The sequence below is a fragment of the Nerophis lumbriciformis genome, linkage group LG03 (assembly GCF_033978685.3).
Source record: "Nerophis lumbriciformis linkage group LG03, RoL_Nlum_v2.1, whole genome shotgun sequence".
NCBI lineage: Eukaryota > Metazoa > Chordata > Actinopteri > Syngnathiformes > Syngnathidae > Nerophis > Nerophis lumbriciformis.
Window position 1 is genome coordinate 69,718,917 of NC_084550.2, and position 13,584 is coordinate 69,732,500.

General features: G+C 40.3%; 1 protein-coding gene across 1 annotated transcript in view; it reads right to left on the bottom strand.

The window, feature by feature from the left end:
• clstn2a (calsyntenin 2a) overlaps positions 1-1,020 on the bottom strand; it is a 628,752-nt gene extending 627,732 nt beyond the window's left edge. Inside the window, exon 1 of the mRNA XM_061941840.2 lies at positions 864-1,020. Within this exon, the coding sequence (XP_061797824.2) occupies positions 864-936 (73 nt within the window). The 5' untranslated portion in view covers positions 937-1,020. The remainder of the gene's footprint in view (positions 1-863) is intronic.
• Between the last annotated feature and the right edge of the window lie 12,564 nt (positions 1,021-13,584).

Below are 13,584 nucleotides of genomic sequence, written 5' to 3' on the forward strand. Positions count from 1 at the left end.
TGGCGCCTGCACACAGCGCAAAATCTACCCGTGCCTGGTTTACGGACCATGGTATTTCTGTTCTAAATTGGCCCGCCAACTCCCCTGACCTTAGCCCCATAGAAAATCTGTGGGGTATTGTGAAAAGGAAGATGCAGAATGCCAGAACCAAAAACGCAGAAGAGTTGAAGGCCACTATCAGAGCAACCCGGGCTCTCATAACACCTGAGCAGTGCCAGAAACTCATCGACTCCATGCCACGCCGCATTAACGCAGTAATTGAGGCAAAAGGAGCTCCAACCAAGTATTGAGTATTGTACATGCTCATATTTTTCATTTTCATACTTTTCAGTTGGCCAACATTTCTAAAACTCTCTTTTTTGTATTAGCCTTAAGTAATATTCTAATTTTGTGACACGGAATTTTGGATTTTCATTTGTTGCCACTTCAAATCATCAAAATTAAATGAAATAAACATTTGAATGCATCAGTCTGTGCGCAATGAATAAATATAATGTACAAGTTACACCTTTTGAATGCAATTACTGAAATAAATCAAGTTTTTCAAAATATTCTAATTTACTGGCTTTTACCTGTATATATTTAAAAGTGGGTCATTAACAAGAGGTCATTCAACAGCAAGGTGTAACGTGTATTTTGCAGCACAGATGTCGCTTTACGGCAAACACTAATTGAACACCTGTCTCAATAATGGTGACGTTCACTCGGGAAACAACTAGAAAACACTCCTCAAAGAAAAGACAAACACGACAAAATACTTGAATACTAAATAAACTCCCAAGCACCCTCGCTACAGTTGCACCCCCGTGTCAACTTTGGAAATGGTCAAAAACAAAACACATTTTTCTTTTCCGGGTTCCTACCTTTTCCACCAAGAGCACAGCGAGGGCCCCAGACCAGCCAGAACAGCAAAAAAGAGACGGCGACTTTGGCCATGGTTGTCGGTTCGTGCGGCGGATTCCTCCACGTCCTCCCCTCCTGACAGACACGCAGCGTGGATGTTCTTCACTCGCCGAGCTCCCGCTTCATGCAGGGAGAGAGAGAGAGAGAAGCAGCACGACTGCTTGAGAGTCATTTCCTGTTAGGCTCTTTCAAAATAAGTGTTTTTAAATAGGAATTCCGTTTTTTTTCTCCTTATAAACATACTTGCCAACCCTCCCGAATTTTCCAGGAGACTCCCTAAATTCAGCGCCTCTCCCGAAAACCTCCCGGGACAAATATTCTCCCGAAAATCTCCCGATTTTCAGCCGGAGCTGGAGGCCACGCCCCCTCCGGCTCCATGCGGACCTGAGTGAGGACAGCCTTTTTTTCACGACGGGAGGACAACAGGGTGACAAGAACTAAATCATCCAGACGAGAGATAAATTGTATTATTATGTTTATCTTACCTAAAAATACATATATTTATAAATTAAAATTAAAAAAACTAAATCAATTTTTACTATATTTTGCTAAAAACATCAAAATTAATTGTATTTTTATTTGTATTTTTTCTGACTCCTTATTACATCCAGCCTTATACATTAAAATAAACATATTTGAAATAATTAATTTTAAATGATCATAATAATTCATTTAAACTGACCATATTTAATTATTAAAATAATTGCTTGTTTATCAACAACTATTTTAGCATTTTATTTATTACATTTTGAAGCTCTCAGAAGCCAAGTTATGTTATATTCCTTAAGATTTATTTATGCAAGTTCGAAGTATCAATTATCTAAACAGTTTTGTTTGCATATTTTCAGGATGTAGATATATATATATATATATATATATATATATATATATATATATATATATATATATATATATATATATATATATATATATATATATATATATATATATATATATATATATATGTGTGTATGTGTATATATATATATATATATACTCGTTGGAAGTTTCCTCCTCTCCCAGCTCGCTAGCCTCAATCTGAACCTTGGTATTTACCGTGATGACGGACTGGCAGTGTGTCGCGCCTCGCCAAGGAGCAGCGAGAATACCAAGAAGCGCATATGCCAAATTTTCAAAGAGAACGGCCTACGGATCACGATTGAAGCCAACAAGCAAACCGTCAACTTCCTTGACGTCACTTTCAACCTGAGAAATAACAGCTACCAACCATTCACGAAACCCAACACAACACTCCAATACGTGCACCATGACAGCAACCACCCACCCACCACCACGAAAAGAATACCTACCGGAATTAATAAAAGGCTATCGATGCTGTCATCTAGCAAAACTGAATTTGACCAAGCAACCCCCCCGTACCAAAAAGCCCTTGATGAAAGCGGATACAATTTCACCCTCACCTATGAACCCACGCCAGGAAACCAGCCAAAAAAGAACAGAAAACGAAACGACATCATCTGGTACAACCCCCCATACAGCAAAAACGTCTCAACTAACATTGGACACAAATTCCTCAATCTGATTGACAAACACTTTCCCAAAGGCAACAGCCTAAGGAAAGTATTCAACAAGAACAACATTAAATTGAGCTACAGCTGTATGAACAATATACGACAAATCATCTCAAACCACAACAAAACAATTGCAAATGAGCCGTCGGCCCCCGGACAGAGCGACTCCAAAACCAACAAAGGCTGTAACTGTCGAAAGAAACCTGATTGCCCTCTCAACGGGGGGTGCTTACAAACATCAGTTGTCTACCAATCTAAGGTAATACGCAAGGACATTAACACATCCGACACATATGTAGGATTAACCGAGGGAGAGTTTAAAACCAGATGGAACAATCACAAGGCTTCTTTCAGGAACCAAAACCTGCGGAATACCACAGAACTCAGCAAACACATTTGGGACCTCAAAGACAATAATGTTGAATATTCAATAACATGGCAAATTCTTGCATCCAGCACACCTTACAATAGTGGTAATAAAAGATGCAACCTATGCTTGAAAGAGAAACTGTTTATTATTTACCGTCCAGACCTGTCATCCCTCAACAAGCGCAGCGAAATTGTAACAGCATGCCGCCACAGACGGAAACACCTCCTAGGTAACACATGAGCCAATCACCACGCCCCTACACCAGCCTGTACCCACCCACTCTGTGCCCTATACAAACCATGGTACGTGAATGCTCCCATTAAAATCTCCTGATGATTGAGGGAACCCCCCCTCATGAAACAGGCCTGTAGAGATGAAGTAGTCTTGTGATTTTTTTTTTCCCACACATACATATATTGCGCTCTACTACGGTATCGAGCACTATTTTTTGGATAACCTTATTAAGACATATGTATATATATATGTATATATATCCATCCATCTTCTTCCGCTTATCCGAGGTCGGGTCGCGGGGGCAGCAGCCTAAGCAGGGAAGCCCAGACTTCCCTCTCCCCAGCCACTTCGTCCAGCTCCTGCCGGAGGACCCCAAGGCGTTCCCAGGCCAGCCGGGAACGCCTACCGCTTATTCCCACCATAAGGTGCACCTAAAAACCTCCCAATTTTCTCAAAAGCTCACAGTGCGCCTTGTAATTCGGTGCGCCTTATATATGGACCAATATTGAGCCACAACAGGTCTCGCAACTACGGGATGCATAACGTAACCCCAGCCTCTACTGTAGCTTCTATTCTATGCGCCTTATAATGTGGTGCGCCTTATATATGAACAACGTTTTAAAATAGGCCATTCATTGAAGGTGCGCCTTATAATCCGGTGCACCTTATAGTGCGGAAAATACGGGATATATGAAATACTTGACTTGGGGAATTCTACCTGTCAATTTTCTCCTCCCCTCTTAACCACGCCCCCAACCACGCCCCCGCCCCCAACCACGCCCCCGCCCCCAACCACGCCCCCGGCCCACCCCCGACCACGCCCCCCCCATCTCCCGAAATCGGAGGTCTCAAGGTTGGCAAGTATGCTTATAAAAGTATTACACGATGATAACTAAGTGCATCTTAATCGTGTGTTTAATCTAAAATAGGTTATTTACCAATAAGTAGGTTGGTCTATCAATGTGGAAACAAATACACACTTTTATACTTTTATGCTGAATTTTATTTTATTTTTTTGGTATAGCAACGTTGTGTTTTATTTATTCTAATTTCCAATAACAGAGAATATATCAGTCCCTTATTTGTACCCGAACAGCATACAATGTAGATCCTTTTCCCGTTTTCTATTGGGGCTCCAGTACTATGGAATGCCCTCCCGGTAACTGTTAGAGATGCTACCTCAGTAGAAGCATTTAAGTCCCATCTCAAAACTCATTTGTATACTCTAGCCTTTAAAGGAGACACATTTTTGAAGTGGAATTCTTTCCCATTCTTGCTTGATGTACAGCTTAAGTTGTTCAACAGTCCGGGGGTCTCCGTTGTGCTATTTTAGGCTTCATAATGCGCCACACATTTTCAATGGGAGACAGGTCTGGACTACAGGCAGGCCAGTCTAGTACTCGCTCTCTTTTACTATGAAGCCACGCTGTTGTAACACGTGGCTTGGCATTGTCTTGCTGAAATAAGCAGGGGCGTCCATGATAACGTTGCTTGGATGGCAACATATGTTGCTCCAAAACCTGTATGTACCTTTCAGCATTAATGGCGCCTTCACAGATGTGTAAGTTACCCATGTCTTGGGCACTAATGCACCCCCATACCATCACACATGCTGGCTTTTACACTTTGGGCATATAACAATCCGGATGGTTCTTTTCCTCTTTGGTCCGGAGGACACGACATCCACAGTTTCCAAAAACAATTTGAAATGTGGACTCGTCAAACCACAGAACACTTTTCCACTTTGTATCAGTCCATCTTAGATGAGCTCAGGCCCAGCGAAGCCGACGCCGTTTCTGGGTGTTGTTGATAAACGGTTTTCGCCTTGCATAGGAGAGTTTTAACTTGCACTTACAGATGTAGCGACCAACTGTAGTTACTGACAGTGGGTTTCTGAAGTGTTCCTGAGCCCATGTGGTGATATCCTTTACACACTGATGTCGCTTGTTGATGCAGTACAGCCTGAGGGATGGAAGGTCACGGGCTTAGCTGCTTACGTGCAGTGATTTCTCCAGATTCTCTGAACCCTTTGATGATATTACGGAGCGTAGATGGTGAAATCCCTAAATTCCTTGCAATAGCTGGTTGAGAAAGGTTTTTCTTAAACTGTTCAACAATTTGCTCATGCATTTGTTGACAAAGTGGTGACCCTCGCCCCATCCTTGTTTGTGAATGACTGAGCATTTCATGGAATCTACTTTTATACCCAATCATGGCACCCACCTGTTCCCAATTAGCCTGCTCACCTGTGGGATGTTCCAAATAAGTGTTTGATGAGCATTCCTCAACTTTATCAGTATTTATTGCCACCTTTCCCAACTTCTTTGTCACGTGTTGTTGGCATCAAATTCTAAAGTTACCGTATTTTCCGCACTATTAGCCGCACCTAAAAACCACAAATTTACTCAAAAGCTGACAGTGCGGCTTATAACCCGGTGCGCTTTATATATGGATTAATATTAAGATTCATTTTCATAAAGTTTCGGTCTCGCAACTACGGTAAACAGCCGCCATCTTTTTTCCCCGTAGAAGAGGAAGTGCTTCTTCTTCTACGCAAGCAACCGCCAAGGTAAGCACCCGCCCCCATAGAACAGGAAGCCCTTCTTCTTCTACTGTAAGCAACCACCCGCCCGCGTAGAAGAAGAAGAAGCGCGCGGATATTACGTTTCATTTCCTTTGTGTGTTTACATCTGTAAAGACCACAAAATGGCTCCTACTCAGCGACAGGTTTCCGGTTCATGAAAAGACGCAATCTCTCCATCCGCACACGGACTACTATTTCACAGCAACTGCCTAAAGACTTTCAAGAAAAGCTGGCTACTTTCCGTGCATATTGTAAAAACAAGATAGCTGAAAAAAAGATCCGGCCAGAGAACATTATCAACATGGACGAGGTTCCACTGACTTTTGATATTCCTGTGAACCGCACTGTGGATACAACGGGAGCACGTACGGTGAATATTCGCACCACAGGGAATGAGAAGTCATCCTTCACTGTGGTTCTAGCTTGCCATGCTAATGGCCAGAAACTTCCACCCATGGTGATATTCAAAAGGAAGACCTTGCCAAAAGAGACCTTTCCAGCCGGCGTCATCATAAAAGCTAACTCGAAGGGATGGATGGATGAAGAAAAGATGAGCGAGTGGTTAAGGTAAGTTTAAGTTTACGCGAAGAGGCCGGGTGGCTTTTTTCACGCAGCTCCGTCCATGTTGATATACGACTCCATGCGCGCCCACATCACGCTGGTTTTTAATATATTATTAAAGTTTGACTGACCTATCTGACTGTTTTTTTGACATTCCTTTAGCGCAGTTAGATGCGGCTTACAACACGGGGCGGCTTATAGGTGGACAAAGTTTTGAAATATGCCGTTCATTGAAGGCGCGGCTTATAACCCAGGGCGCCTTATGGTGCGGAAAATACGGTAATGATTATTTGCAAAAAAAAAAAATGTTTATGAGTTTGAACATCAAATATGTTGTCTTTGTAGCATATTCAACTGAATATGGGTTGAAAAGGATTTGCAAATCATTGTATTCCGTTTATATTTACATCTAACACAATTTCCCAACTCATATGGAAACGGGGTTTGTACGTCAGCTGACCAAGGTTAAAAACCTTCTTTCTAGGCAACAGTTTGAGACAGTAATCCATGCTTTTATCACATCTCGGCTGGATTACTGTAACTCCTTGTATTTTGGAATTAATCAATCCTCCCGCTCACGTCATTTTATCTCTGTTTTAAATGTTATTTTTTTAGCCTGTCCTTTGCCTGTATTTCGTTGTGGTGTACAGCCCTTTGTTCTTCAACTGTGGTTGCTTTTAAAGAGCTTTATAAATTAAAGCTGCAAGCAGCATTGGTCGGGCCCGCGTATTTGGCAGGTGCTAGTCCTAAGTGTCCCAATACTTTTGTCTACATTTAGTCTGAAGTGTCCCAAGACTTTTGTCTAGTGTACCTACCTTGTCTGCATTGTGTGGGCACGTTGGTGCTTCCTGCTTTTAAGCAGCCATCTTAAAAAAACAGCAGCGCAGCAGCATCAGCGCAGCGGGTCTTAGTTTGAAGGGTCATAAAATCAAAACCGGAGCAGGTATTAAAAAGCTGTTCTGTTATTTTATACACAAGGGTTTAATCTCTCTCCTGTGTTAGTTTGAAGCCGAAACGACAAACGCGCTCAGAGGAAGGTGACCGGTTTTTACAAAAAATTTGTTTTGAAGGGGGAATAGCAAACTTCCTGTTGATTTTTGCTGGGGGTTGTCAATTTATGAAATGTAGGTCTAAGTGAGACCTACATAGAGGTTCTTCCCAGTGGGAGTTACAGGCAGTTTTGTCAGTTTTTTCATCCGAGGAGCAGTTTTTTGTGCGTTTTATTAAAAAATTGCGCTAGAGCACAATCTTGAGATTTGGGGTTAGGTTTTTTTATTAGATCACACTTTTTGGCAGTCCTGATGTGTGCGTTCAGTTTGGTGAGTTTTGAAGCATGTTAAGGGGGTCAAATTACAGCTCAAAGAGGCAAAAGTGTCTGTTTTTAGTACTTTTTTGTCTTGAAGGGGGAATTGCCAACTTCCTGTTGATTTTAGCCCGAGACTGTACAATTATGAAAGGTAGGTGTAAGTCAGACCTACAGAGAGGTTTTTGTTTCATGTCTCTCCGACCTTCCTAGTGGGAGTTACAGGCAGTCTAGTTTTTTTTATTCCTAGGGGGCGCTAGAGCGCAATTATTATTTTTGGGGTTTGGTTTTTTCATCAAAAGGCAATTTTCGCAGGTCCTGACGTGTGCGTCAAATATGGTGAGTTTTGAAGCATGTTAAGTGGGTCAAATTGCAGCTCAAAGAGGCGGCCGGTATAATAATAATAATAATAATAATAAAACCTTAGAAAAACAATAGGTCCTTATGTCCCATTGCATAAGGACTCCCTGTGGGAGTCCTTATGCAATGGGACATGCGGGCCCTAATAAAGTTGGTATGGTATGGTATAAAGCAAAAAGCACATAACTAGCATCTCTTTGTTGTTGTTTTCTAATTGTCCTTTCCCTGACATGTTTACAATTGGACCTTATGATGACTCCGCTTATGAAGAACAACAACAACAAAAACTTTTGGAGTAGAGAGAAATGAGCAATGAAAGAGCTGAAGGCTAAATGAAGCAACAATGAGGAGGCACTTCTTAGGTGTGTGCATACCAATTATGCGGCTCAATATTCATCTCCTTACACATGAAATGGACACGTCTTTATAAAAACAAATCTCGGGCTTCAAAATGACAAAGGAGTTGTCAGGTGCACTATGGGGGAAAAATCTCATTTTCACATGAATAAAAGTTGTCATTTTACAAGACAAAGTCAGTTTTGGTGAACAAATATAACTTAGAAATGTAAGATAATAAAGTTGATCTTCTGTAACTGTTTTGACCTACCTGGGCTATCCGTGCAGCGTCAAGGAGTTCTGGGTTGCAACTAGAGTTTACCAAAGTAAAAATAGGGAAAATAAGTACAAAATATATTACATATCCAATTCTTTCCAAAGTTAAAGTAATACAATTCAAAATTATTAATGGAATATGCCCTACTAGTGATGTTTGGAAACAAAAACAAAACATGGTTGACAACTGTTTTACCTGTCATGCTATAGAACAGTGATCCTCAACAGGCGGACCGCGGTCCATGTCCGGACCCAGCGACGTGTCCGTCCGGACCTAGCACGAATTATAGTAAAAAAAAAAAAAAAAAAAAAAATTTTTTTTTTTTTTTTTTTTAATTATTATAATTATAATTATTATAAAAAAATATAATAATTGTATTCATCTGTGAGTTATCGCTAGCGCAAGTCAACGTTCTTTGTTGTTTTTAGTCAAATATCTCCACGTTTCGTTTACACTTCTCGTGTCTCACTCACTCCGTCTCTCTCTCTCTCTCAGAGAGAGAGACGGAGTGAGAGCGAGAGAACGCCACTCTGATTGGCTGATTCCGGGGTATGGGTTGTCATCTCTATCACAACGACGCGCTGATAGGCTGTTACCACCTGGGTCATACACATGTGCAGTGCACAGTGCATGGAACCTTTCGCTGCAGGCACACAGTTGTCTCGTATCGCTACTTCGCTAACTGTTCACTCGTCAGTCACTGAATGTGAATCAAATCACAATGGCATGCTCCAAGTTGGCTCAGGCTGGTAAAAGAAAGGTGGACAGGGAAAACCTACGTTTCAAGGAAGAATGGACAGAGCAATATGTTTCATCCTACCTACTGCAAGTACCAGACCAATGTGTCTAATATGCAACTGTACTGTTGCTCTGGTGAAAAGTGAAAATCTGAAACGTCACTATCTGAAAGAGCACCGCGAATTTGAAGAGACATTTCCTCATGATTCAGAGCTAAGAAAAAAAGAAATCACGAGGCTGAAAAAGTCATATGAAACATCAAGCAAGATTTTTGTTAAATCTTTGACACAACAACAAATAGCAACAGAGCAGTAACGTGCGGTGAGGTTGATGGCTGGTGAGGCACTGACTTCATCACAGTCAGATTTACAAACATATGAACCCTAAAGAGTATCTAATTCACCATTTGATTGGCAGCAGTTAACGGGTTATGTTTAAAAGCTCATACCAGCATTCTTCCCTGCTTGGCACTCAGCATCAAGGCTTGGAATTGGGGGTTAAATCACCAAAAATGATTCCCGGGCGTGGCGCCGCTGCTGCCCACTGCTCCCCTCACCTCCCAGGGGGTGCTTAAGGGATGGGTCAAATGCAGAGGATACATTTTTTCAAAGTTCTTATTTATTTTTGTTTCAAAGAACATATTTCATGTATTTTATTGGATATTTATTTTATTTTTGTGAATTTTAAGAAAATGTTAAACTACTTACCTCCTGCTACTATATAAGCTTGACCGATAATAAACGGACCCAGCCTGTTTAAAAAAAAACATTTGTGGACCTTCAAGATTTGTACTTGAGGACCCCTGCTATAGAAGATGTAGATCATTTATTCATGGAATGTGATATGTGTATATTTGTTTTGGTAGGAGATTGGAGATTGGCTGGAAAACAAAGGTAGAGAAGAGATTAAAGTTGGTGTATCTATAAAAAGATAGTAAGCTAGAAATTCTTGTTAATGTCAATGTGTAGCAAGCAAAATGTTTTATACATAAAAGTTGATTTCCGAAAGTAAAACCCACATTTTCACATTAGTTCATCCATCCATCCATCCATCCATTTTCTACCGCTTATTCCCTTCGGGATTGCGGGGGGCGCTGGAGCCTATCTCAGCTACAATCGGGCGGAAGGCGGAACCCTGGACAAGTCGCCACCTCATCGCAGGGCCACATTAGTTCAGTGATTTTAAATTATTAATTAAATATTGGGGAATGGTTCAAAGCATATATATATATATATATATATATATATATATATATATATATATATATATATATATATATATATATATATATATATATATATATATATATATATATATATGTATGTGTGGGGAAAAAATTACAAGACTATTTCATCTCTACAGGCCTGTTTCATGAGGGGGTTCCCTCAATCATCAGGAGATTTAAATGGGAGCATTCACATACCATGGATTATATAGGGCACAGAGTGGGTGGGTACAGGCTAGTGTAGGGGCGTGGTGATTGGCTCATGTGTTACCTAGGAGGTGTTTCCGTCTGTGGCGGCATGCTGTTACAATTTCGCTGCGCTTGTTGAGGGATGACAGGTCTGGACGGTAAATAATAAACAGTTTCTCTTTCAAGCATAGGTTGCATCTTTTATTACCACTATTGTAAGGTGTGCTGGATGCAAGAATTTGCCATGTTATTGAATATTCAACATTATTGTCTTTGAGGTCCCAAATGTGTTTGCTGAGTTCTGTGATATTCCGCAGGTTTTGGTTCCTGAAAGAAGCCTTGTGATTACCTCATGTGTTACCTCCTAGGTAACACATGAGCCAATCACCACGCCCCTACGCCAGCCTGTACCCACCCACTATGGTATGCGTATACAACCATGGTATGCGAATGCTCCCATTAAAATCTCCTGATGATTGAGGGAACCCCCCCTCATGAAACAGGCCTGTAGAGATGAAATAGTCTTGTGATTTTTTTCCCACACATACATATATATATATATATATATATATATATATATATATATATATATATATATATATATATATATATATATATATATATATATATATATATATAATCTTTTTATCATATATATTATCTCTTAATTAATATATTAAATCTTGGAAAATGGTTCAAAGCAGAAATTATTATCTATATTGGAGGATATCTATATTGGAGCCCATTTCTATACATATGTATATACTGTATATATATATATATATATATGTGTATATATATATGTGTAAATGTATATAAATTTTTTTTTTTTTTATCCTATTGTATTATCTCGTAATTTATTTTATTTAAAAAAAATGTGTTTACCGTATTTTCCGCACCATAAGGCGCCCTGGGTTATAAGCCGCGCCTTCAATGAACGGCATATTTCAAAACTTTGTCCACATATAAGCCGCCCCGTGTTATAAGCCGCATCTAACTGCGCTAAAGGAATGTCAAAAAAACAGTCAGATAGGTCAGTCAAACTTTAATAATATATTAAAAACCAGCGTGATGTGGGCGCGCATGGAGTCGTATATCAACATGGACGGAGCTGCGTGAAAAAAGCCACCCGGCCTCTTCGCGTAAACTTCCCTTAACCACTCGCTCATCTTTTCTTCATCCATCCATCCCTTCGAGTTAGCTTTTATGATGACGCCGGCTGGAAAGGTCTCTTTTGGCAAGGTCTTCCTTTTGAATATCACCATGGGTGGAAGTTTCTGGCCATTAGCATGGCAAGCTAGAACCACAGTGAAGGATGACTTCTCATTCCCTGTGGTGCGAATATTCACCGTACGTGCTCCCGTTGTATCCACAGTGCGGTTCACAGGAATATCAAAAGTCAGTGGAACCTCGTCCATGTTGATAATGTTCTCTGGCCGGATCTTTTTTTCAGCTATCTTGTTTTTACAATATGCACGGAAAGTAGCCAGCTTTTCTTGAAAGTCTTTAGGCAGTTGCTGTGAAATAGTAGTCCGTGTGCGGATGGAGAGATTGCGTCTTTTCATGAACCGGAAACCTGTCGCTTAGTAGGAGCCATTTTGTGGTCTTTACAGATGTAAACACACAAAGGAAATGAAACGTAATATCCGCGCGCTTCTTCTTCTTCTTCTTCTACGCGGGCGGGTGGTTGCTTACAGTAGAAGAAGAAGCGCTTCCTGTTTTATGGGGGCGGGTGCTTACCTTGGCGGTTGCTTGCGTAGAAGAAGAAGCACTTCCTCTTCTACGGGGAAAAAAGATGGCGGCTGTTTACCGTAGTTGCGAGACCGAAACTTTATGAAAATGAATCTTAATATTAATCCATATATAAAGCGCACCGGGTTATAAGCCGCACTGTCAGCTTTTGAGTAAATTTGTGGTTTTTAGGTGCGGCTAATAGTGCGGAAAATACGGTATATAAAGATGATGATTGCTCAAACCTTTTCGTTTTTTATATTGTAATACATTGAAGTGCCTAAACTGATCTATGTATGTTCTAGCTGTAGTGAACATAGTAAAACAATCACTTACTGTACAATGTCTGCTCTCGCTGGGATGCCGACTGATGGGATGGGCTTTAGATGAAGAATTAATCATAATCCTAACGCAGGTAAAAAGTAAAAAAAAAAAAGACGGGCGCAAACAAGCATTTTTTCGTGTCTTTCTCGCCGCCTGCGGGTCTAAATTGAATGTCAAAGTTGACCAATTTCTCAGTTTATGGCCATAACCTTCTACAAGTGAAAAGAATACTTTATAATATAGAATTAACTTAACCGGCTCAATATGCCAATAGCTGCACGAGCTCGTTAGCTTTCTTTGATCACGGTGCCGCCAAAAGTAGTTCCTTGGCGTTAGAGCTTTTGATAACAATATTGCAAACACTTTGTTAATATTCAGATCAGAAGATGTCAATGGAGTATTGTTAGCGTTTTTTTTAGAGGGCTTTATGGGCACAATGGATACATCTCATTATCTGCATTCTTAGCCACCTCGTACTTGCCATATATTACAAATTAGAAGACATTTAAAAAAAACAGGGATTGTTTAAAAAAAATTTAAAAAAGGGAAGTTCCCCTTTAACTTATATGTTATATATATATAACATATAATAATATACAGTGGGGCAAAAAAGTATTTAGTCAGCCACCGATTGTGCAAGTTCTCCCACTTAAAATGATGACAGAGGTCTGTAATTTTCATCATAGGTACACTTCAACTGTGAGAGACAGAATGTGAAAAAAAATCCAGGAATTCACATTGTAGGAATTTTTAAGAATTTATTTGTAAATTATGGTGGAAAATAAGTATTTGGTCACTTCAAACAAGGAAGATCTCTGGCTCTCACAGACCTGTAACTTCTTCTTTAAGAAGCTCTTCTGTCCTCCACTCGTTACCTGTATTAATGGCACCTGTTTGAACTCGTTATCTGTATAAAA